Source organism: Chelonoidis abingdonii, chromosome 24, assembly GCF_003597395.2.
Source record: "Chelonoidis abingdonii isolate Lonesome George chromosome 24, CheloAbing_2.0, whole genome shotgun sequence".
NCBI classification, from domain to species: Eukaryota; Metazoa; Chordata; order Testudines; family Testudinidae; genus Chelonoidis; species Chelonoidis abingdonii.
The window spans coordinates 4,384,884-4,411,989 of record NC_133792.1 but is presented as its reverse complement, the minus strand read 5'-3'; the positions used below and the strand labels follow the sequence as shown (position 1 = coordinate 4,411,989).

The 27,106-nt window shown below is 41.5% G+C and overlaps 1 protein-coding gene across 1 annotated transcript in view; it reads right to left on the bottom strand.

Moving 5' to 3' along the window:
- ZNF618 (zinc finger protein 618) overlaps positions 1–27,106 on the bottom strand; it is a 142,443-nt gene that overhangs the window by 92,485 nt on the left and 22,852 nt on the right. Inside the window, exon 3 of the mRNA XM_032772883.2 lies at positions 1,809–2,065. Within this exon, the coding sequence (XP_032628774.1) occupies positions 1,809–2,065 (257 nt within the window). The remainder of the gene's footprint in view (positions 1–1,808; positions 2,066–27,106) is intronic.

Here is a 27,106-nt window from a genome sequence, read left to right as displayed (position 1 = left end):
GTGTATCTAGGAACCACAGCTCAGCGGCAACAGTATTTGTGAGCTGCCTGCTGACACGGAGCCAGCAGGAGGAGCTCACGCACAGTTCTTTGGAGGAGACTCTACAGAGCTATGGCTTCCGGAGTCACAGCCCCTCTGGGGAGGGACAGAAGGCACTGCCAAAGCACTAGCACCTGCTGTGACTGAGGTCCCTTGGAACACCTGATCACCAGCTCTCCTTCCAGGACAGGCCTGTGGCGCTCCGGCCCTGCCAGTGGGGCAACCCACTTGGTGCTTCTCTTCACCAGCAGGGAATTGTGGGGTCTCTCTGCCCCTTACAGTTCTGAATACATTTTCCACCAAATTATAATGTCATTATTAAGGTAGATCTAATTATGGGATCAAACAGGCCTGCTGTGTGTCTCTTCACCCTTTCTTTCCCCTATTTAAACAGCAGTTTTCCCTTTTTAGGCTGTGGAAGGTCAGCAGCCAGGCGCCAGTTAGGTCCCATGGGCTGCTGGTACTTCCAACTTGAAAGGAGAGAAGAGAAGTGCCTTTTGTAATAGTTGTTCTAGCTGGGGAGTGGACGACAAACATGGTGTAAGAGGATCAGAAAAATCCAACACCCTGGACCAGCCCCTGGCTAATGACAGATTCTAGGGGTTCTCTCTGCAGCAGCTGGGGTTATGATCATGAGTCTAAAATCAGAAATAAACCACTGGGACAGACGAAACATTAATACTAACTGCAAATAAACTATGGTAACTCCAGGCAACTCATACTAGTTTCCTTCCCAGTGTCTAACACTAATAAATTGCTTTCCCTATGGTCTAACTCCTTCCTCTTCCTGTTACATGAGATGTATTCTTGTTTCAGCAACTGTTCTTGGAGCTCAGCCTTGTTAAGCTGCTGGCAGAAACCCTTCCATTTAGAGTTGGTGGAGGAGTCACTGTTGAAAGCAGCTGTCTCCCTCTTTCAGTAGTTTGCAAAAATGCCCTCTCTCTGGAATACTTATAAGGAGAAAGATGAAGGATGGTCTTGTGGTTTAAGGCACTTGCCTCAGGAGGTGGTTAAAAATTTTCCAAAACTTTTCTAACTGCAAATTTGGTTTTTATCTCAATTAACCTTTCCATGGAAAGTGTCTGCTTCCCTCAAAAAATTCAATTTTTTTTTTGTCAAAAAACCAAAAATATTTCAGCATTTGGCACTTTTTGGCCAATGTTGTCAGCCCACAACTGCTGAAAACAAAACATTTCAGCTGAAATCCCAAGTTTTCAGTTTCCAGCCAAAGAGTTTGGTGTTTTTGATAATTTTTTCTCCGGGGATCTCGCCCCCTATTTTTTGACTAGCTCCATTCCAGAGATTTAGGTTCAACTCCTGACTTTGCCACCAAAGTGTCTTGTGTGCTGCTGCACAAGTCATTTAATCGTTCTGAACCTCAGGGCCCTATCTGTAAAGCGAGGATAATAATTCTTCCTTCCTTTCTCTTGTCTATTTAGATTGTAAATCCTTTAGGGCAGAGAGAGAGACAGAAAGAGAGAGAGAGTGTGCATGGGTATATGGCACCTAACTCAGAGAGACCCTGATCTTGCTTGGGTCTTTAGGCATGACTGTGATACAAATAAACAATAATAATAAAGAGAGAGGGATTGAATAATCTTCTGCCTGGCTGTAGATTCAGCTTTAAAAGTTCAGCTTAGTGCTACCGGGTAGAGCTGAGCGTTTAGCAACCTCCTTTCCAGAAGTTCTCTGCTCTCCCCACACTTGATAAGACTCATACTGGGAAACCAGGAACCAATCACCAACAGACCGGTTAGCCAGTAGCTTACCAAGTGTCTGCTGGTTGCGGACCCCTCCAATCACCACACAGATTTCTGCTGGCACATCTCCTGGCCCATCCTTTATGTTTTTCTTGGAATCTTTGGTGTCATCCTGCCAGATCACCTCTTGAATATAGTCATCTGGTATCTCTGTTTTCACCTTCACCTCCGTCATTGTTCCAGGCTCTTCACTCGGCGAGGACTGAGATGTCACAGAATCAGAGCCCTCTGCTTTCGGGCTCTTCGGACTCCTCTTCAAGTGCTCCCTGGGTGCAGGGAAGAGGAAAAAATAAGAATTCTTATTTTCTAGCTCAACTTCTAGTTACTGACACCAAAATAACGATACTTCTGTTTACTATGGTTTATTTAAGATTACTGTGTATGTGTCTGATAAATGAGTGATAAAATGTTAAGTACTTACAAAGGTATTAAAACTATTTATTAGTAATGAAAACAACCTTAAACAGCATCAACAAACTGACTTATGAAAGAAAATGAGATTCCACTTTGGAAAAACAAAGCTAATACTATCTTGCAGGAAAACAGTCTTTTAAAAAGCACAGATAGATACTTACCAGAAGGGAGAAACCTGGAAAACAAAAATCTGACCAAGATCTACAGCTGATAATGGGCAGCAAATTCATTCAACTCTGGTAATGTGATATGGCAGCAAAAGAAAATGAGCAGTTTGGGGTTTCACAGGCAGAGGAATCATCAGAATGCAGTCCCTTTATTTGACTGTCCTGAATCCACTCATATGTCCAGTCTTGGGCACCTTGTCACCAGCACTGGGTATAAACAAACTGGAGAAAATTCAAAGATGAACACATATAATGTGGAAGATTGCAGGATCAATGTATAAGGACAGACTAAAAGAGATAAATATATATACAGTAGCTCAGCTGACCAAAGGCTACAGAGCAGCAGACATGCTAAGAGATAATGGAAACACCAAGGAGACAGAAAAATTGCCAAACATAGTTTAACGTGCTATTATAATTAGGAGTAATGGATGAAATTAAGTAACAGAAAACTCAGGATGAATATCAGGTTAAGATATGCTACTGCAGATATCTATTAGACCATGAAATAGTGGAAGAGGAGGAAACCTGATTGCTTTGGATATTAAAATGAAGATACCACCAAAGTACTCATAAATATACTGTAAAACTAACCATATACTATTTTATAGTATCAGGAGAAAAGATAGTATGTGGTGCAACCCAAAGGAGGCAACTGATCGGGAAATCACTGCTATAATTGAAAGAAAAATTGCACAGGGGACAGTAGTGAGGGGATGAAAAGAAGAGGAGTAAATGAACAATGAAAACAATCTTCTGTAACAATTACTGCACATCCTCCTACAGAGATATGGAGTTGCTCTTTCAAATGGGTCAGTCACAGTGGGGCTGCCAGACATCAGACATTCTCACCCCCTCAGTCTCATTAAAAAATGAACTGTATAATTAGTAGCCTCCAAACAGAAAAGAAAATTATTCCTGAGCCCCCCAATAGAGGCCCCCCCAATCATTCAGAGCTTTTACAACTGATAAAAGATGAATTTACATAGAAAAATGTCAATGAAAATAAAGAGTTCTTTAAGAAGAATTTATTAGACGTCCCAAAAGCCCTGATTTCACAATCAGGAAAGAGGACAACTTTGGCTAAAAGCATATCCTGGTTCAGTGGCAAAGTGAAGGCAGCAATTAGAAATAAAAAAAATAACATAACAACAAATGGGAAATGGAGGAAATAGGTAGCAATTCATCTAAATTAAAAGTATAAAATATGGAAAATTGATAAGGGAAGCTAAGGACATTAGGAAAATTCCATGGCTGGAAGGGCTAAGGACAACGTGAAGGAGTCTTTTTGATTTTTTGTTTGTCTGTTTTAACTATATTAGGAACAAACGAAATCCTAGCAATCGTATAGGTGCATTTCTAGATGGAGATGGGATAATTGTTAACAATAATACAGAAAAAGCAGAAGTACTCAATAAATATTTCTGTTGTGTATTTGGGAAGAAGCAGAACAATGTACTTATATCACATGAGGATAATGAAGTACTTTCCAGTCCGTTATTAACCACAGAGAATGTTAAACATCATTTACAAGGGATAATGTTTTAAAATCAGCAGATCTGGATAACAGGCACTCAGGAGTCCGAAAAGAATTGGTAAAAAGACCTCTGGCCCACTGATGCTCATTTTTAATAAATTTTTTATTACCAGGGAAATTCCAGAAGACTGAAGAGTGCTAATGCTGTGCCAATGTTCAAAAAAAGAAAGCTGGATGACCTGGATAACTATAGGTTGGTTACCTGACATCAATCTCAGGCAAAATAATGGAAAAGCTGATATGAGATTCAACTGATAAAAAATTAACAGATAGAAATATAATTAATACCAGTCAACATGGTTTTATGGAAAATAGATCTTGTCAAACAAACTTAACTTTATTCTTTGATGAGATTACAAGTCTGTTTGATAAAGGCAACTGTGCAGCTTGGACTTCTGTAAGACATGATCTAGTACCCTACAACACTATGATTAAAAAATTACACAGTATCAATAAAGCACATGTTAAATGGATTAAGACCTTGACTAACTAACAGATCCCAAAAAGTATATGCCAATGGGAATTATCGAGTGGGGATGTTTCTAGTGGGGCTCCGCAGGGATTGATTCTCGGCCTGACGCTATTCAGTTTTTCATCACTGATCTTGAAGTAAATATAAAAGCACTGCTGATAAAGTTTGTGAATGACAAAAATTACTGGAGTGCTAAGTCACATAGGTCAGTCTGGATCACTTGGTAAACTGAGTCCATTAAAAATGCATCTTAATACAGCCAAATGAAAGGTCAAACCTTCTAGGAAAAAGGAATATATGCCATGCCTACTATGATGGAGTGTCCACCCCATACAAGGCCTGAAGGCGTTCAGGTGGCTAGCTTGGTGAATTGACTGCACAGGCTGCACTTGGAGGAGGAGCCAGGGAGCAGGGATTGATTAAATGAGACTCAGATGGATGGGAACAGGAGGGGCCCATATAAAGCCCAGGAGCTGAGAGCATCTAGGCGCTGCAGGGAAGTAGGCTGCAGTCACTCGCTGGGAGACGGGAGGCATGTTGGAAGCAAGGAGCCTATAGTTATTCCCTGGGAAGAGGGAGTTGGGAGCTGGCAAACCCAGAAAGGGGGAGAGACGGAAGTTGGAATAGAGGGCAGGAGTGGGTTCCCTTACCAGACACCGGGGAAGTGCCACAGACCATGCAGTGGAGAGTGGACTGCCTAGGACAGTAGGCACTGAAATAATTTGATACCTCAGAGAGGGAGGACCATAGTCACCTGGCCGGAGGACCAAGTCACGAAGTGGAAGCTGAAATTCCTGGAATGACAGGGGCCCCAGGGTGAGAAAAGATAACGGGTGGAGAGACTACCAGAGGAGGGCGCAGCACCTGGAAAGAGCTAATCCCCAGAGCTGCCAGGAGGAGGCACCAGAGCAGCGAGCGGTCCCTATGACACCTACAGAATGGGGGACTATCCTGGAGAACAGTAACTACGAAAAGGATTTAGGGGTCATAGTGGACAACATCTGTTCCCAGTGCGATGCTGTGGCAAAAAGGGTTAATGCGATCCTTGGATGTATGAACAGGAGAGTAGTGAGGAAAATTAGGTAGATGACTTTACCTCTGAATATGGCATCGGTGAGACTGACACTGGAATACTCTGTCCAGTTCTGCTGCCCACATTTTAAACTCGAGGGTACAGAGAAGAGCCATACAAATGATTTGATGGCAGGAGAAAATGCCTTCCAGTGAGAGACTTAAGAGGAGCTCAATCCATTTAGTTTATCAAAATGAAGTCTGAGAGGTGCCTTGATTACAGTATGCGAGTGCCTCCATGGGGTCCAAAGGACTCTTTACAATACCAGAGAAAGGCAGCACAGGAATCTGTGGCTGGGAGTTGAAACCAGACACATTCAAATTAGACATAGTTTTAACAGTGAAGGGGATTTACCATTGGAACAAACTCCCAAGGGAAGAGGCAGATTTTCCATCTCTTGCTGGAAGATGCTTTAGTCTAATACAAGTTATTGAGCTCAATACACAGATAACTGGGTGAAATGTAATGGGCTGTGTGATACAGAAGCTGAGACCAAGATGGTCTACTGGTCCCTCCCGGCCTTAAAGTCTCTTGATCGACGAATGCCTGAATCAGAAAAACCTTTTCAGGCCCCCAGAACCTTCTCTCTTCATGCTCATTGCTATTTTTTATCTACCCGCTACTAAGAGGATAATTTCCAGAGAACAGGCAGGCTGGCTCTTGCCTGACCTTACCTGAGAAAGACCAACCTACAAACATTATTCCACTACTACTCCCTAATCCCCAAAACACTAACACATACTTATTTAAAGCATCAGTTCTGTAACTACCAAGGAGCTCCAGCTTAACAGAAAGATCAGCCCCTGTAGATTTAATAAACAGCTAACCCACTTCCTATATATCTCTTGATGCTCACACAAGAAATTATCCTGCATGGGCCTGCAAAACCTTATTTCAGATCCACTTCAAACTCAGAATGATAGTCTGGTTACTGGCCACATGCCCCTATTTGATATTCAAGCCACACAACTCATTCCATTTCATCTCCTAGACACTCAACATATTCTTGTTGTGAGTGAAAGGATGATGCTGCAGGTACAACACAGGTCACAGGATGTATCCCTCGGTATCTCAGATAGAAAAGAGGAGCAGGTTTTAGCATTTCTACTTTTATTGGATTTATTCTAGTATCTCAACAACTGGGCAAAAACCATGGGATGCATTTAGATGAAAAGAAAGCAAGAGCAAATGAGTTTTCTTTTGGCCACAACCAACACACTTTTCCCCCCTTTTTTTTCTTTTTTTTAAGATCATCATGCATTACTCATTACATAAAACAACAACTACTTAATCTGTGGCAGCATCCTGGGGACTGTCTAGTTAGATTTTTTTCTCCTAACCACTTCCTGCCTTTGCATTCTTGACTTTCACAGCTTTGAAAAGTTGACAATTCTCAATTCTGTACTGCACAGGTCAGAGTTTATTTTTGCAGTTAAAAAAGCCCATTCAACCAGACTACAGGACTCCTAAATGCAAGAAACAACACTCACTGATGCACAAACATTTTAAGTTGGAGAAACAGCGTGTTTTGTTTCCATTCCATTGTGAATCTACAGCAGTCATGTATTATTGGCACATACAATCTCATATACGTGGAGAATCCAGTCAAGAAGTTTTATATTAACTACTTTTTCATAACTGCTTTTTGAGTTCTTTTAAAAATTCACTTCCTACAATATTCCTATAATTTAATCTCTCACTTAAAGTGACTTTCCAGCCAGTCAGTTTCACACGGTAGGCCTTGTCCACACTTGCAGTGTAGGGAACGTATAGACACATACCACAGCAAAAAGCAGGCTGTGTCCACATGGCAGTGAAAGGCTCTGGCAAGGAGGAGGCAGTGGAGAAAGGCTCCAGCAGCAGGGAGCTGCCAGAGCCTTTCTCCACTGAAAGAGCCTTTCACAGCAGGTCTTCACAACATTGCACTGCTAAAAACAACAGCGTAGATGTGGAAGGTTCTGGTGTGTCTTTACTTTACTCACCTAAGCAGTGCCGCACAGCCTGCACTGCTATTTATACAAGAGGCAGGGCAGCGTGCTGTGTCTGCACTCTACACAGGGCCATAAATGTAGAAATAGCCTGAGCCAAGCTGCCCTTGTATGTTACTCTGGCTGAATCCACACCTCACAAATCCAGTTACACATATCTATTTCAATTCAGTACACACACACACACACACACACACACACACACACACTGTAACCATTTTAATTTCCAATCAATACACGTTTAGAAAGAAAGCCTTCCATGTCTACATGACACATGTTATATTAAGAATATAATACACAGATACTGGATGATTTGGGAAATGTGAGACATGGACTTTCCTTGAAGATCTGCAGTTCAACCCTGCCTTCTTTGTAGTGATAAAGTAATTACCATCTGATGGTAATATGTTTGCCTCAACTATTATTGTCTATTATGATACCACCTATTAAATGAGTTGACAGACTCAGTCCAATTTCTAATAATATTTGGCACTCTTGATGTGAACTACATCTGAGAGACTGGTTGACCATGACAAACAAATTACCCTCACGTTCTCTGGGGTGGCTCCCATCAGGGCAGGAAACTCTAGGCTGAGGTGCTTACACTGTTAAGCATTAAAGACCAACAAAAATGTGGTTGCATTTCCATGGTGAAAGTAGTACATATTTCTCTCTCTCTCTCTCACACACACACAGAATGAGTCAAAAATGCCTATGTGATTTCAAAATCACTTTAGACTGGAATTTGAGGATGAATGCAAGGAACTCTATGCATAGATTCCAAGGCCAGAAAGGATCTTGTGATCATCTAGCCTGATCTCCTATATCACACAGGACAGAGACCTGCCCCACAGTCATCCCTAGAGCAGATCTGTTAGAAAAACATCAAGCCTTGATTTAAAAATTGTCAGTGATGGAGAATCCACCACAATCCTTGATAAAGTGTTTCTGAGGTTAATTACTCTCACTGTTAAAAATTTACACTTTATTTCCAGTCTGAATTTGTCTAGTTTCAACTTCCAGTCACTGGCTTATGTTAAACCTTTCTCTGCTAGAAAGCTCATTATTAAATATATGTTCCCCATGCAGGTACTTACAGACTGTAATCAAGTCACCCCTTAACCTTCACCTTCCCCTCTGTTTTCAGTAATTCCTCAGGTCTCTCCTCTAGTGACCCTGCAGTAGTTAACGCTGTGAAGTATCAAGGGTTACAGCTTGTGTAAAAATAAAATGTAAACTGTTACAAAAACAGAAACAATAATTCTTTAGGGCTCCCTGAATGTGATGACAAACAAAACCAAAACATTTAATTGTTGCTTTGCAGGTGCTGCTACAAAATATCGCCAAGTATATAATCCACATTTTGTTAATGTTATTTATTTACTTTTTCTGATAGTCCATTGTAAAAGCAATTAGGAAGACTGGCAAAACAGTGGGTAAATAATGCCTCATGAAGTCGGCGAGAGTTTCTGTATGACAAACGCTTGCCCATGCTAAAGCATAACAACTAACCAAGAACTGACGCAAAACCGTTTAACTAAATAAAGATTTCAGGCAGTTATCAATGTTCCCCTAAAATCCAGCCCAGCTGTCTTATCCCCAGACCCCAGGATTCATATTAAACTTTTCAAAGTTTTGGATAGTTTCTTTTTTAAAACTTCATTGGATGTGATTAAAAGCAGAATGTTTAGGACAAGAATATGGAGAACGTGTCAGCTTTAGATTAAAAATAATGTCAGGAAAGGAAGAGGACAGTGTTTGAGCTGGGGGCTGTTTCTTCAGATAACAGTGTCAGAGGCTACCTTGTTGTCTCTGACCTTCATGCCTTTTAAAATTGTATTTGTATTGTAAAAAACCTCAACTTGTATTGCAGCCTGAAATCTAACACTTTCTTTGCAATTTACAAGTGATAAGCCTATTATTGGCCTATGTTCCATCTCTATACACTGTCTTTAGAAAAGTTGTTTGGTTGGATTTTTTGGTATAACTGGACAATTCATTTAGGCAAAACGTGAAACACGAGCTAACATTACTAGTTAAAGGTTGGGATTGGATATATTTTAAACATTGTAATGTAATTTTTATTTCATTAGACCTCTTCCTCTTTGGCTATAACAAAACCAAAATGTTAAGAGAGGTGGGGCCAGGACAGAGGATTGTGCTAGAGGTTACTGTTTTAAAGGCACGACACAATGTACAGTTATAAAGAAGTGCAGGAAAATTAATTCTTTGGGGTTGTGTCAATGTGATGGTAAATTACATGCAAAAAAAGTAACTGTTCTGCAGACGACTCCGTATCGTGTGGCTAAAAGTAAAGACGTTGACACATTTTGATTATATTACATGGCTTTTTTATCAGTTAAAAAGAAAAGGAATTTGGGATTGAAGTTTTTTACTGGTGTGTCAGCACAGAGTAGTCAATGGCTTTGCCCCCCGCCCCCCATCTTTACATAGGAACATTCATAAGAACAGCCATAATGGGTCAGACCAACGGTCCAGCTAGATCAGGATCTTGTCTTCCAACAGTTACCACTGCCAGGTGCTTCAGGGGGAAATCAACCAGCCAGGTAATCATTGAGTGATCCATCCCCAGTCATCCACTCCCAGTTTATGGCAGTTAGAGGTTAGGGGACACCAAGAGTATGGAGTTGCATTAGTGACCATTTTGCCTAAATGCCATTGAGGGAGGGGCCTATTATCCATGAATTTATCTAATTCTTTTTTGAAACCCATTATAATTTTGGCCTTCACAACATGCCCTGGCAATGAGTTCCATTGGTTGATGGCATATTATGCGAAGAAGTACTTTGTTTTGGTTGTTTTAAGCCTGCTGCCTATTAATTTTATTAGGTGACCCCTAGTTCTTGTGTTATGCAAAGGGGTAAATAATACTTCCTCCTTCACTTTCTTTGTGCCATTGATGATTTTATAGACCTGTATCATATCCATCCCTTAGCTGTCTCTTTTCCAACCTGAAAAGTCCCTGTCTTATTACTCTCTCCTCATACAGAAGCTATTCCACACCTTTAATCATTTTTGTGGCCCTCCTCTGTACCTTTTTAAATTCTAATAGATCTTTTTTGAGATGGGCAACCAGAACTGCATGCAGTATTCAAGATGTGGGTATACCATGCATTTACACAGTGGCATTATGATATTTACTGTCTTATTATTTATCCCTTTCCTAATGGTTACTAAGATTCTGTTAGCTTTGCTGACTGACACTGCACATTGAGAGGATGTTGTCAGAGAACTATCCATGAAGATGCTAAGATCTCTTTCTTGAGTAGTAACAGCTAATTTAGATCCCATCATTTTGTATGTATAGTTGGGATCATGTTTTCCACTATGCATTATTTTGCACTTACCAACATTGCATTTCATCTGCCCTTTTCTTGCCCAGACACCCAGTTTTGTGAGATCGCTTTGCAACTCTTTGCAGTCTGCTTGGACTCAATTATTTTGAGTAACTGTGTATCATCTGCAAACTTTGCCACCTTACTGTTCCCCCTTTTTCCAGATCATTTACGAATACATTGAAGAGCACTGGTCCCATTACAGATCCCAGGGGACACCATTATATATCTCTCTCCATTCTGAAAATGAACCATTTACTCCTACCCTTTGTTTCCTGTCTTTTAACAAGTTACTGATCCAGGAGAGGACCTTCTCTCTTATCCCATGATGGCTTACTTTGCTTAAGAGCCTTTGGTGAGGGACCTTGTCAAAGGCTTTCGGAAAGTCCAAGTACACTGTGTTCACTGGATCACTCTTGCCCACATGCTTGTTGACTCCTTCCAAGAATTCTAATAGATTGGTGAGGCATGATTTCCATTGACAAAAACCACGTTGACTCTTCCCCAACAAATTGTGTTCATCTATGTTATCTGATAATTCTCTTCTTTGCTGAAGTTTGAAACAATTTGACTAGTACTGAAGTTAGCCTTCTTCATCATCATCATCATCATGTTCCTATTACGTCTCTGGCGTCTAGGGCAGTGACGAAGCTCCTCCACTCTTGTCTGTTTCTGGCAAGTCTTTCAATGGTTCCCCAGCTGGGCCCCAGGTTTTTCAGCTCAGCTTCCATAGCTCTTCGCCATGTTGTTTTCAGGTGGTCTCGTTTTTGCTTGCCTTCAGGTGTCCATCTTATTGCTACTCCGGTGATGACATCAGTTTCCATCCGAAGCACATGACTGATCCATCTCCAACGCCTCCTGGCAGTGATGGTGCTTAGATCCTCTTGACTGCACTGTGTCAAACGATCTTGGCTTGAGATTGTTCTGGGCCAAAATATACGGAGGATTTTTCCAAGGCAGGTTTTATGGAATGACGACAGTTTGGTCATGTCAGACTCTCATTCCCCAGCATTCTGCACTATAAAGTAGTGTTTGAAAGTATGCAGCGCTGATAAATCTTGAGTTTGGTTTTGGTGTTGAATTTTGATGATTTCTAGACTGTATTTAAGCTCCTCATGGTGTTCCTGGCTTTACCAATTTTGTTCCAGATGTCCTGGCTTGTTCCACCGTTCTCACTGATGGTGCTGCCCAAGTATGCGAATGTTTCTACACTGGTGAGAACATGATCTTCTATCGAAAGTGGCGATGGTGAGGCAATATTAAAGGTTATGATATCTGTCTTACTGCAGTTGATTTTCAGTCCAATTTGCTGGCTGAATGCGTTGAGTCAAGTTGTTTTTTCTTGTATATGGTGCTGGGTATGTGATAGGAGAGCGAGATCATCTGCGAAGTCCAGGTCTTGAAGGGATGAGAAGAGTATCCATTTAATGCATCTTGGCATGTCTTCTTTGTATGCTGCATTATCCTTACTGGCTGTAATTGCCAGGATCGCTCCTGGAGCCTTTTTTAAAAATTGGTATCACATTAGCTATAATCTAGTCATCTGGTACAGAGGCTGATTTAAGAAATAGCTTACATACCACAGTTCTGCAATTTCATATCTGAGTTCCTTCAGAACTCTTGGGTGAATACCTTTGGGTCCTGGTAATGTATTACTGTTTATCAATTTGTTCCAAAACATCCTCTATGGACACCTCAATCTGGGACAGCTCCTCAGATTTCTCACCTAAAAAGAATAGCTCAGATGTGGGAATCTCAGTGAATAGTCATACAAAGAATTCATTTATCTTCTCCATAATGGCCTTGGTTTTTTTGAGTGCTTCTGTAGCACTTTGATTGTCCAGTGGCTCCACTCTAAAGGCTCCCTGCTTCTAATGTACTTTTAAAAAATGCTGTTGGTTTTTGAGTCTTTTGCCAGTTGCTCTTCAAATTTTTGGGGGGGCTGCCTGATCATACTTTTACACTTGACTTGCCAGAGTTTATGCTCCTTTTAACTTTCCTCAGTAGGATTCTAATTTTTAAAGGTTGCTTTTTTGCTTCTAACTACCTCTTCTACTCTGTTTTTTGGCCATGATGGCATTTTTTGGATCATCTTAGTCTTCCACTTGAGCTTCTATTATCATGTTTTAAAACCTTTCCATCCTTTTAATTTTCATTTAACTAGCTTTCTCATTTTTGTGTAGTTCCCTTTTCTGCAGTTAAATGCTACTGTGGTGGGCTTCATCGGTATTTCACCAGCCACAAAGATATTACATTTAATTATATTATGGTTGCTATTAGCATGCGGTTCAGCTATACCACCTCTTTGACCAGATCCTGTACTCCACTTAGGACTAAATCAAGAATTCTCTCTCCTCTTGGGGGGTTCCAGGACTAGCTGCTCCAAGAAGTAGTCTTAATAGCATCTACAGTCTTTATCTTTGTATCCCATCCTGAGGTGACATGTTCTCAGTCAATATGGGAATAGCTGAAATCCCCCATTGTTACTATTTTCTATTTTTATAGCCTCTCTAATCACCCTGCATATTTCACAGTCACTCTCACCATCCTGATCAGGTGGTCAGTAAAATATTCCTACTCCTATATTCTTATTATTCAAGCAAGGAATTTCTATCCATAGAGATTCTATGGTACAGTTTGATTCATTTAAGATTTTTAATATATGCGACTATATGCTTTTTTCACATATAATGCCACTCCCCCATCAGCACGACCTTCTCTGTCACTCCTGTATATTTTGTATCCAGGTAATACCTGGTCCCACTGATTGTCATTGTTCCACCGAGTTTCTGTGATGCCTATATATCAATATACTCCTTTAATAACAGGCACTGCTGTTCAGTATCTTAGTATTTAGACTTCTAGCATTTGTATACAACCACTTATAAAATTTGTCAATATTTTGTCGACTGCCCTATGTGATGTCATTGAATGGGACTCTTTTTCATTTAACTGTTTCTCTTCAATTCCTACCTGTATTTTATCAAGTTCTAGTTTGGCTGGGCTATTCACTTAGTTAAAGCTTTACTAAGATTAAGAGGCCTCCTTACAGCTAATGCCAATAGGTGCTAATTTCCAAGTAAGGCTGATTGCTGTATTTACACAGGTTTTGTAAAATGTTTAATAAAAATATTCACATGCATGCCCCTTTTGACTGGTATTTTAGCTCTAATTTATATTTTAATATGATACAGTGAATGCTTCTATACAAAGCCCTGGGCTTAGAAAAACCTTCAAAGTGACTCAGGAAAATGTGATGCAATTTAATATTCTATGACGTGCGATTCTGCAAAAGGTACCATTGCTAAAGAGTTCCTTCTGACTGACTCAGCCAATGAGGTATCATTTGTGGCAAGCTCCTAGACAGGGGTTTCTGCATTTAACAAGTAACAGTCTGTGGTGTGAGATGCTTTTCTCCTCTCTGCCTTTTTCCCTTTCTTGCTTTATTAAAACTTTCTTGGGTCATTTTGAAAAGTAGTTGTAGAATAACTGTACCCTGTACAATATAACTAATTCTATGGTACTATTCTCTGTCTCTATCACTAATATTATATGACCTTTGTGCATTTGTTTAATCAACTTTATTTAGAATTGTACCAATTGCATAAAATTATTTTTTATAAGAATGAATGATTACATATGTCTTAATACCTCTCCTTTATTCCTTTGTAATTAATACTATGTACCATTATTTAATTACTTTATTTAGAAATCCATTAACTACATAAAAAGCAACTGTAAATATAATATATTTTTTTCTCTAAAAATGCATGTTAATATTACTTTACTCATAAGAACATAAGAATGACCACACTAGGTCAGATCAATGGTCCATCTAGCCCCAGTATCCTGTCTCTGACAGTGGCTAGTGCCAGATTCTTCAGAGAACAGAATAGGGCAATTTCAAGTGATCCGTCCCCCATCATCCAGTCCCAGCTTTTGGAGGATTAGGGACATCTGGAGCATGGGATTCTGTCCCTGACCATCCTGGCTAATAGCCATAGATGGACCTATCCTTCAGGAATTTATCTAGTTCTCTTTTCAACTGTGAGACTTTTGGCCTTCACATCATCCCATGGCAACTAATTCCACAGCCTGACTGTGCGCTGTGTGAAGAAATACTTTCTTTTGTTTGTTTTAAATCTGCTGCCCATTAATTTCACTGGGTGACCCCTAACTGTTGTGTTATGCAAGGGGATAAATAACACTTCTCAATTCATTTTCTACACACCGTTCATGATTTTATAGCCGTCTATCATATTCCCCCTTAGTTGTCTCTTTTCTAAGATGAACAGTCCCAGCCGTTTTAATCTCTCCTTCTATGGAAGCTGTTTGACACTCTCAATCATTTTCATTGCCCTTCTCTGTAGACCAGGCTCTGGCTGTAGTCCCCTGTGATCAACCCCGGCAGGGCTGCTTTACGTCCAACCCTGGCAGGGCTGCTGCCTGCAGGAGCAGCAACAGCGGTACCCAGTGACCAGCCTCTTTGAAGCAAAGTATTTACTCAGGGCCAATCAGAGAACAGAGATTGCATGCCTGTCCATCTTGCCAGAAGTCAAACCATCTTCCACATGGGGACCCTGCAGGTCTGACTTCCTACAGAGTACTGCTCAGAGACTCTCCGGGTTAGCTCCCGTGACAGCCCCAGGCCACTGACACCCCCCTCCTCAGAACGCTTTTAACTACTTAGTGACCTTTTGATCTTCAGGCTCCCAGCCTGGCCTGCATCGTCTCTGGAACAGGATCTAGGATCCTCAAAGACAAATCTTCCCTCTTTGTCTTTCAAGTGTGTGCCTGGATGTTATCTATGGAGCTATTGTGTTGCCTTCCTGCACAAGCACCATTATATTCAAGCTGTGCAGATGTATAATAAACACTCCACTACCCCCAATGTAAGTTATATCATCTCTCTCAGTAATTACGTTACATATCTGCACTCTTAGTTTATTACATAGCAGCTCCACGACTGTCACAAACCCTTTCTAGGGAAAGTGGACCACCTCAAGGAGTCAGCATTATACAGGATACCTGTCACCAGACTATTCCAGAAATGGAGGGCGTGTCACCTCTTCCTGGTCCTACCCTACTTCCTAGATAATAACCCATGTGCCACAAATCCTGTGGAAAGATCTGGAGGGGGCAGGAACTGGCTAATTTCCTAGTCAAGAGGCACTAGATAAAGACTGTGGGTCCAATTCTTCGCCCATTCTGGCCCGGTGTGCTCTGCCTGGGTTGCAAAAATGGAGCAGAAACATCCTTCGACTCCCCTGCTGGAGATATGACCCCTGTGGGGGAGTCCATAGCAGGCACAGAGGTGGCAGAGGTCCCTGATGCAAGGGATGTGTTGAGGCTGGTAGGGTGGAGTGGTTCAAGCACAATACATTCTTGCCGGTAGATGGTCCCTAGAGCTCCCCCAAGCTGCTCTGTGCCTGGTGCCAGGCTGGGGAGAGAATCTGTGAACCATACAAATTGGACACAGCAGAGAACCTGGCCCACAGAATATTTAAGGAATTAAATTTAGTTTGCAGATGCTGCATAAACTGGGAATCACTACACAGCCAATGCAGACCAGCCCCAGCAGCGTAAGGGGTTCCTTCAGACTGGAGGACAGTCAGGAAGTGGCTGACCGTTGGCCTCACAACAGGGTACAGACTCCACTGCAAAGCTTACACCCCTGATGAAGCTAATGGCTCATTCCCCACCTGGTCTCAAACAAGGGGCACAGACCCAAGCATGGCCCCGTCTACAGCAGACTGCATCTTTGGAGAGCAATCCTTCTGGCTGTGACAAATGAAGCCAGAAGAAACTAGCATTTTCAGTTTGCTTTTTCTGATCTGGAGCATCACGCTCATAAATAATGAAAGTAACTAAAAGCTACTTGGAAATATACACACTCCTCCCTTATGAAAGAATGAGAAAAAACCCCAATTATAAAAGGACATTTCTTCCAGCCAGGAATAATTTGTCATGTAATTCTCTGAAGACAGCAACAGCAGCATACGTGCAGTACGCTCCCTTCTGAGTGATTTGAGATTGCATATGTATTCACAGGCCTCTAATGAGGGATTTTTACAGCACACATCCTGCTGAGCATCTCAGGGGGTAGAGAGAGAGATCAGCTGAGACCCAGCCTTCAACTGTCAGTTCCTCTCACCTTCTTCTCAAGAGGAGCTGGGAAGACAATGGGTGTGGGCGTGAAGAGGGGGCATGACCCTTAACTGACTACTGATATTTCAGCTTTTCACTGACACTGGATGTGGAACATTCTGGATTTTTTCCTTGAAATGACTGATGGTGGTGAGGGTACCAAAGAATACATAACTAACACCCATGTGAGGCCTTTAGTCTTCAGTGCAGAAACAGACATACCACCAAGTCCTCCATGGCAGAGCATGTGCTGTGCCCAAACACCAAATGGCAGAAAACCACTGCAAGGGCACTGCAGTCAGAAAGGCAAGCCTGATCCTGCATCGGCAGAGTGTTTCGCTTGGCTAACGGGCTGCAAGGGCAACGCTCAGCTCAAACAAGGTCACTCATGAGGTAGAGGTCTGTAGAACACAAAGATAGTAGCTTCTTCTATGTGATAATGGAACACAAGATCCAAGCAGCAGGTGGAATGGAGGCCACAACAGGCACGCATGGCTCCCTAACAGTGGCACCACCTATCAGAGCGGAAAGGAAGCAAGAGATGCCGTTGATAGTGAGAGGTTGTTACTAGGACACTGTAGATCAGTGGCTCTCAACCATTCCAGACTCCTGCCCCCCTTTCAGACGTCTGAGTTGTTCTGTGTACCCCCAAGGTTCACCTCACTTAAAACTACTTGCTTACAAAATCAGACATAAAAATACATGTGTCACAGCCACGCTGTTACTGAAAAATTATTTACTTTCTCATTTTTACCCTAATTATAATTATAAAATAAATCCAATGGAATATCAATACTGTTCTTATATTTCAGTGTGTAGTCTATAGAGCCATATAAATAAGTCATTGTATGAAATTTTAGTTTGTACTGACTTCGCTAGTGCTGTTTATGTAGCCTGTTGTAAAAATAGGCAAGTATCTAGATGAGTTGATGTACGCCCTGGAAGACCTCCGCGTACCCCCCGGGGTATGGGTACCCCCAGTTGAGAACCGCCGCTGTAAATGGAATCGGAGGACAGGGCTATGTACTCCTTGAGATGGAGGGAACTTAGATATATTAGTCACAATTTTAAAAGGGGCAAAACAATTTCTCAAGCTCCAGCTAATGAAAGTGAATGGACAGAACAGAGGTGAGGGCAAAAAAGACGCCAGGATCTAGAATTAAATGAATTAAAGTGAAATACTAAAATACAATTATGTATAAAACCACAGAGAAGTAAACCGTTAAAGAGGCTTCTTGTGTGTATGATTAGTGCTGGCCATAGTGGCCTCCACAGTCACTTTGTGTTGCCCACGGAAGAACATCACCTCACACAGGCACTGCTTAATGTTGCAGAGGAGAGAGCCCGAATATAATTTGGAAGCGTGGTGCCCATCTTTCCTCATGTGGTCCCTCAGGATGCGCTCTCTCTCAGACCTCAAAGGGATGAGAAATGTAGGAGTCCAGGGAAAGTTAGCACTTTATTTCTAGTTTTAATTTATCTAGCTTCAGCTTCCAGACATTTGATCTCAAAGATGTATACATTTTAAAGCCAGAAGAGGCCATCACGATCATCTAATCTGACCTGTCTAACACAAGCCACAGAACTTCTCCAAAATAATTCTTTTTTGAACTAGGGCAGACCTTTCAGAAAAACATTCAGTCTTGACTTAAAAATTACCAGTGACAGAGAATGCACCACAGTCTTTGATAAAATTTTCAGTGATTAAATTACTCTCCCTGTTAAAAATCTGCCCCTTATTTTCAGTCGGAATTTGTCTAATAGCAATGTCCAGATAGTTCTAAGCAGCCATGGGACAAAAGGGAAGGTCTTCTCATGGATCAGTAACTTGTTAAAAGACAGGAAACAAAGGGTAGGACTAAATGGTGAGCTTTCAGAATAGAGCAAGGTAAGTAGTGGTGTCCTCCAGGGATCCTTACTGGGACCGGCGCTCTTCAACATATTCACAAACGATCTGGAAAAAGAGGTAAACAGCGAGATGGCAAAATTTTCAGATGATACAAAACTATTCCAGATAGTTAAGTCCAAAGTACACTGCAGAGAGTTATAAAGGGATCTCACAAAACTGGGTGACTGGACAGAAAAATGGCAGAAAAATTCATGGTTGATAAATGCAAAATAATGCACATTGGAAAACATAATCCCAACTATACACACAAAATGATGGGGTCTAAATTAGCTATTACCACTCAAGAAAGAGATCTTGGAGTCATCAAGGATAGTTCTCTCAAAATATCTGCTCAATATGCAGAGACAGTCAACAAAGGTAACAGAATGTTAGGGACGATTAGGAAAGGGATAGATAAGACGACAGTAAATATCATAATACCACTATATAAATCCATGGTAGGCCCACCTTGAATACTGCATGTAGTTCTGGTTGACTCATCTCAAAACAAACAAATAAACTAGAGTTGGTACAGAGATGGGCAAGAAAAATGAAAAGGGGTATGGAATAGTTTCCATATGAGAAGAGCTTAAAAAGACTGAGACCTTTCAGCTTGGAAAAGACAACTAATGAGGGATATGATAAAGGTCTATAAAATCATGAATGGTGTAGAGAAATGAATAAGGAAATGTTACTCCTTCACATAACACAAGAACCAGAGGTCATCCAATGAAATTAATAGGCAGCAGGTTTAAAACTAACAAAATGAAGTACTTCTTCACACAGCTTACAATCAACCTGTGGAACTCATTGCCAAGGTATGTTGTGAAGGCCAAAACTATAACTGGTTTCAAAAAAGAATTTGATAAGTTCATGGAGGATAGGTCTATCACTGGCTATTAGCTAAGATGGTCTTGGATGCAAACCCGTGCTCTGGTTGTCCCTAATATCTGACTGCAGAAGCTGGGAGTGAACAACAGGGGATGGGTCACTCGATTGCCCTGTTCTGTTCATTCCCTCTGAAGCACTGAGCATCAGCCACTGTCAGAAGATGAGTAAACGGCCTATTGGTCTGACCCAGTATGGCCATTTTTATGTCCTATACCTTTGCCTGCAGATTGAAGAGCTCATTATCAAATATTTGTTCCCTATGTGGGTATTCTAGTCTGGAAATCATCCCTTAACCTTCTCGTTGTTAATCTAAAGAGACTGGGCTTTTTGAGTCATGTTTTCCATTCCTTTTATAATTCTCATGGCTCTTCTCTGAACACTCTCCAATTTATCACCATCCTTCTGGAATTGTGGACACCAGAACAGGACACAGGATTCCAGCCGCCATTGCACTAGTGCCAAATACAGAGGTAAAATAAACCCTCTACTCCTACTCGAGATTCCCCTGTTTATTCATCCAGGGATCAATCACAGTAGCTTGTGGCCACAGAGCTGCAATTTGAGCTCATGTTCAGTTGATTATCCACCATGACGTCCAAAGTCTGATTTTTCAGTCACTTCCCAGAATAGAATTCCCATCCTGTAAGTATGGCCTACATTCTTCGTTCCTAGATGTAAATGATTACATGTAGCCATACTGCTTGTGCCCAAGTTTACCTAGAAATTCAGATCATTCAGTGTCAGTGACTTGTCCTGTTCATTACTTACCACTTCCCCAATTTTTGTGCTATCTACAAACATTATCAGTGATGATTTTATATTTTCTTCCAGGTCATTAATAAAAAATTTAAATAGTGTAGTGCCAAGAACCGATCTCTGCAGGACCCTGCTAGAACCCCAATCCTTTAGAGGTTCTCCCATTGTCAGTTTTTGTGTGTTATTTGCAATGTCAGTGCTGGTTTTGTATATTGTCTTATATACATGTTTGTTACCATGCTGGTTACAAATGTTACAAAGAGCTATCTTTGTTATACAGAAATTTAATAAAGATCCTTATCATTAATATACTAATTATAATAACCTAAAATTAACCAGGATGCACCTGCAACTCCCCAGTGGCCGGGCCTCAGTAGCACTTAGTTGGAGGAATGTGCCTTAAAAATATGTTTCAAGTGTTAAACACTGCAGCAAAATCGTTTTGACAAGCTAATGATCAATGAGGAGGAAATGCCATAACTGCAATGAAGATATGAGAAGGGACTCTTTGACAAGAGACAATGAAGAAAAAATGAAATGCACATACTCTGGAAACAGGCTTTGCTACAAACATTTCAACATAGGCCTGAACAATGTGTGTTAAAGGGACAGAAAAGTTGTCATGCCATTCAGGAGAAATTCAGAAGAGACTGCTACTGCCATTGCCAGATTTCTGATCACTTTATCTGCCCCACAATTATCAATGTCCAGAAGAGCTGCACTGCACTTCTCCTGGCAGGTTGTTAGATGCAAGTTAGCTCGATATGTCCCCAGAAAATGAAAGTGTATAGGATTCTGGTGCTTTGAGGAAGTGGAGACCCAGAACTCACAATAACTTGGTCTCAGTGTAAGTTACCATATAAATGCATCTTTACTATTTCTCAAATTCTTAGAAGTTGAGCAACTCAAAGCTGGACTTCTCCATAAGTGATAAAAACCTACTGCAGCTGCAGAAATAACAGTGAGTGGGTGGGTGTGGGAAATAAGAGAGTAATGAAAATGGAATTTTATCAGGTGACTTAGCATTTTATTCTGATACAGCTGCACTGAAAAAGTCCATTTATAAACTGCAGCTCTTCCCATGACATTTGGTGGAGGTAGATTATTGTTTAGAATTTTTTAAATGTCTTAACTTCAAAGGTGAACAGAATTTTCCAGCTGTTCTCTACACTTCTATTTGTCCAACACACGTTGTTGGAGACAGCTGAGCAAAATAATTCTAAAGTAGTTTAGCTCTTTCATTTCATGTCCACCTACACGCGGAAGATGACCCCAGCTGACAATGTTCTCTACAATAGGTCTTCTCTGGCCTAACCCTCAAGTGATGTTGAGAGTGACTTAGCAGCTAATGTACATGGAAAGATCCAGCCATTTTCAACGTTGTTATAGATGTGTGACGGATAACATGCTCAACCAGGTCTCTATCATGCTTTCTGTAAGAATTTTATAACAGTTTTGTTTCATCTACACTAGCAGATAAAAGTCATATTCCAACACCTGTTATAGGGATCTGGTCAGACAAGCTAATGATTAATGGCTCAATTAGCAATGAGTCATTCGTCCAGTAGAGATGTACTCTTTTCATCTTAAAACCTACAACTACAATTTATTTGTATTGTAGCAGCACCTCCGATTCCATTGCGCTAGGCACTATGAGAGCCACGTTCTGAGTACTGTTGCTGAACCACAACTGCTGAGTTCTTGTTGGTGATGAGATATCCCAGCATGCCTGAGACAGACATCAGCAGCAGCACATATGGTCAGTGCTGGAGCAAGGAGCCTGCTTATGCAGAACATGTCACTCCCATTTTCACTCAGCATTTACTGGCATCTGCAATTTGCAGGATGATTATTTTTCTAACCTTTGGTCAATTATTTGGGGGTGAAAGACAATGCCTGGTCTGCATTCTGGGTGGCAGAAGTGACTGCTGTGTGTTATACTTAAAGTAGGAAACAGGTTATGTCCCATGCTCTCTAGGTCAACATGTTCAGGGAGCTGGGGTTTCCCTGTCATTCTGTTTGTAGATCAAGTCAAAAATGGATATTTACAACACCTTGTGCTTTGATTTAAATCAACCTCAGCAACTTGTAGCCAATTCAGGGTCGGTTTGATTAGCCTCAACCCGCTCCTGGTACTGTAGAAACAGGCACACGCTGGCAAGGCTGCAGCTCAGTGGATGATGAAACTAAAATTCCTCCATCCCCACTGCCACAGAGGAGGCACAGGCATCCCACCAACCAGCTGCTGGGCCACAAGACACATGCAAACACATGGAATGATTTTGGCAAGTGCCTTGTGCTCTCAAGGGAAGAAGGAAGAAATGTGAAGTAACTTGGCGTATTGCCCCTCTGAAGGAAGATGAGCCCACAGCACCCCTCCTTGCTCTTGCTTCCAAAGCAGAACATTTCCAGCTCTTCTGCATTCCCCCAAAACACGGGCTGAAAAGTAGCTTGGCAAGTATTCTGTAGGCACAAAGACCAATATTTAGGGTTCCCTGGATGAAAGGTGCTAAATAAATGCAAAGCGGTATGATACAGTGCTTTAAGTCAGAAGAATCTAAAAGTGCTTTAGAAATTACACAGTGTACAGAACCATTTCACCCACCACTGAGATGCTGCCAACTCAGGAGCAAAATGCAACAGCTGTTGGAGAGCCCAGACCAATGTTACGCACACCATAGGGCAGGAAGTGGAAACAATTATACATGGTGTAATATTCACTGGGGCTTTAGAGTCCTGAAATACACAACAGCAACATCTCAAAGAAGGGCCAAATATAGCTCACTCCACCACATTCATGACTGGCTATATTTCCTGGTCACATGATGCTGCCTGTAAGAGCCTTCACCTCCTAAACTTTGTTTAATGAAAGAAATACTATGTTATATAAACCAATGGCAGTACAAGAATGGGATCATTATATGAAATTAAGAAGCAGACACTCCAACTTGGACTTCAATTTTTATACCTGCTGAAAAATCTCCTTGGCAATCTAAATATAGTATTTTAATTGTGTGCCCATCCTCCAGGGAAGCTGCATTGTTTCAGCTCTTTTTAAAACAGGTAAAGTACAGAACTTTATCAGGTTGACCAAATTCTAGCAAAGAAAAGTTAAAATTCAAAACAGAACAGAAATTGAGAGCCACAGTGAATTCATATGGCATTAACAAAATTAATCCCAAGAACTATGCTGTTCTTATTAAGGATACCTTGAGGATGGTTCAAAGAAGAAAGTTTAATAAAGCACTTATTGCCTTACCCATCGTAAGAAATAGGAAAAGCTCAGTGTCTGCCAAATGGGAAAGAATGTAACCAGTGAGGGAAAAAATGTAATTCTTGCAAACAACTGAGGTTAAAAACTAAATTTAAGTCTATGATAAAATGGTTGCCAGCATCTTTAAATTTTTAAACACAGAAATGATTAAGGATTTACATATAAAGAAAAAATAAAAACTCAGTCTATATTGCTTGACTAAGAGATGACTGGTGGGGACGACATGATAACTGCCCACAGATATCTGTAGGTCCTCAGATACTACAGAGACAAACATGGTATAAATGCTTAAAATGGATTAGATTAGACTGATATTGTGCTGATCCAAGAGATGAGAACTGCAGGATGAGTGGGACGAAAATAAGCAAAGGGAAATGTGGACAGAATAGTAAACAAAACTGCATGATAGCAAGAGCCGTTGGGCTGAGGACTGGTACAAATAAAGGGTTGGCCGCCCCTTCACTGGTGACATTTACAGTTGAACTATATAAAGCAGTAGAGGATACACCAATATGGGAAAAAAACCCACAATGGCCAGACTTTAGAGTGGAATTAGATGAGCCAAGGAAAAATTATTGACTTGGAATTCTTCTTTCACAATGTTATTACCATTGGGTGTGAGCTTCTTAGGGTGAGATAGGTTCAAATTCCTCTAACATGTGGAATTTTTAACCCTTTAAAGCACTGACATTTGGGCAAGATGGCCTGCTGCCTAAGATCACATGCTGATCATACCACTGGAAACCGGATGTCTCCGTGAGTTGTCGTCATTTCTCCTGCATACACATTTCTGGCAGTATTGCTTTGTTTTAGCTTCAAGGAAAGACTCACTGTTTGGTGTTTCTTTAGCTTCAGTCCTGCTATTTCACCTGGGGAGATCTAATCTTTTCCTCCCGCTCTTAAGTTGGTTGGTGTTTTGGGGCATGGCTTGTGAGACCGTGTAAGACTGCATCAAGTTTCATTATGACAGAAGAACTTCTGTAATTTCTTGCCTAACTGGCAATACCTTCTTCTGGTTCTGATGTGAGAAAAATCTCGAGATTTTTTACTCTCCAGAGCTGGGAATCCTTTGCATATAGCTTCTTTCCAGAGGAGAAAATTACTCACCTGCGGTTCTGTTTCTTTGAACAACTCATCACCTTAGGGGGAGGGATAGATCAGTGGTTTGAGCATTGGCCTGAGTTCAATCCTTGAGGGGGCCATTCAGGGAATTGGGGTAAAAATCTGTCTGGGGATTGGTCCTGCTTTGAGCAGGGGGTTGGACTAGATAATCTCCTGAGGTTCCTTCCAACCTTGATATTCTATGATACTACATAGAATTCCCAAACTCCCTCTCCTCCCCTCAGGCTGTGAGATTCTGTTCCAAGATGGGGGGGTTCAGGAGGCTGGCTTATACAGTTTGAGAAGCTTCTTGTAACTAAAATCATCATTTGGGTTTTTATACCTCTTTATGCATTTTTTGCACCAGGGGATGTCACTGCTTGATGGCAGATCCCTGACAGAGAAGCCAGAACTGCATGGAGGAGAAAGAGGGAGTCAGCAGTTTAGTGCTGCCCCTGATGGTGGCAGCAGAAGTGCTGCAAGATTTTCCCACAGTGACCAGGAGGAAGTCCCCTGGCAGTGCTTGGACCCTCTTTCTATGAGGTATGGACCTTAGCGGGAGGGTCTCAAATAGGAAAAGGGAGTGGCTGCCAGGGGGCAGGAGAGGGAGCTGCTGCTGAGGCTGACCAGGAGAGAGCCAGAGAAGGGGCTACTGTTTCCTCATCCTCTCCACCCACAGCCATTAAAGCAACATCCTCTCTAAGCTACAGCTCAAGCTACTCAGCAACCCAGCTGCAAACTGGCCACCTGCATTCCGGCAGGGCTTGGCCTTGCTTGCATGGGATCAGGGCTGCAGCATAGTTCTGTTACCATGGTTTGGTCGGGACTACCCAGGTGAAACCCTAGCATATTACAGCCCTGCTGGGACCCAACCACATTGTAACTGTATCCCCTCAACATGGCTGCAATTTTAGTGTAGATATGATGTAACAGGCCCATGTCCCCATCAGGGAAGCTCCAACTCAGCATAGCTCCACTCTAGCAGCCTCCTGCTCAGCACCAATCTACCAAAACAGGAAGCATTTGAGATACCCAAAAGGAGCACTTCTGCTAAGGGCCCCCACATCACTAAAGCGGCCTTGGTTACAGCATAGTTAAACATTGTAATATGATCCAGCTGTGTCCTCACACCCGGGTTCTAACCTGGGAAGGTCCACGATTTTAGCTCAGTTAAGGGAAAGCGATTAAGTCACTTCTGCACAACATTGGGCTGTAGCGGCAGCTGTATCATAGCTAGGTCCAAGCTTCCATCCAGCTCCATTCCCTCCCCCAAGCAGATCCAGTTCCTAGGTCAGGGCTGATCTATTCATCAGAAGCCTCACATATTTTAAAAGTATAGTTACGGATGAAAACAACTAACAATTCTTTAAAATAAACAGCCAACAGAGGGATTATCCTTCCTTCCTCAGCCACACACCAGCTAATAACAATAATTATACAAAACTGCATCTTGTATGAGGCTGCATGGGACCCTAGTGACACAAGAAAGTACAAGAGCTAAGTGGTTTGTCAGACATAATCGCATATTTGTTTTTGCTCTGTGTTGTAAGATCCAAAGCCAACCATTTGAATGCTGACATTTATTGTTTGGAAGTAATTAGCTTCACCACAGTATTACTGAGGTTCCCCACATTTAACAAATGAAAACAGTGTATTTCTGAACAATTCCCACCCCCTCAAAAGGATTTCTATCATAGGTACACAGGGAACAAATGGATTGTCATACTGGACCAGACCAGTGGTGTATTTAATCCAGACATTTCAGAGGACTATGCATGAAATGCTGCAGCAGGCAGTTGTGGGATAACTTGCCCTTGGGAATTTTTTCTCTTAACCTGAATACAGGCAGGCTTTTGCCTTGAAATACACCTATACTCCGATATAACGCTGTTCTCGGGAGCCAAAAAATCTTACCTCGTTATAGGTGAAACCACGTTATATCAAACTTACTTTGATCCACCGGAGTGCGCAGCCCCACACTCCCGGAGTGCTGCTTTACCATGTTATATGCACATTTATGTTATATCAGGGTAGAGGTGTAGAATGGAGACCCTTCCAAAACACTTGTTTATTCTTTTAATATTCATTCTTATAGCTCTGGATGTTCTCAATATCCCTATATATGTCTAATCTCTTTCTGAATCTTGCTAAGCTCTTGGCCTCAACAATGTCTTGTGGCAATGAGTTCTAACTGCTAATAGGGCTGTAAGTAAAAAAAAAAAAGTATTTCCTTTTATTGATTTT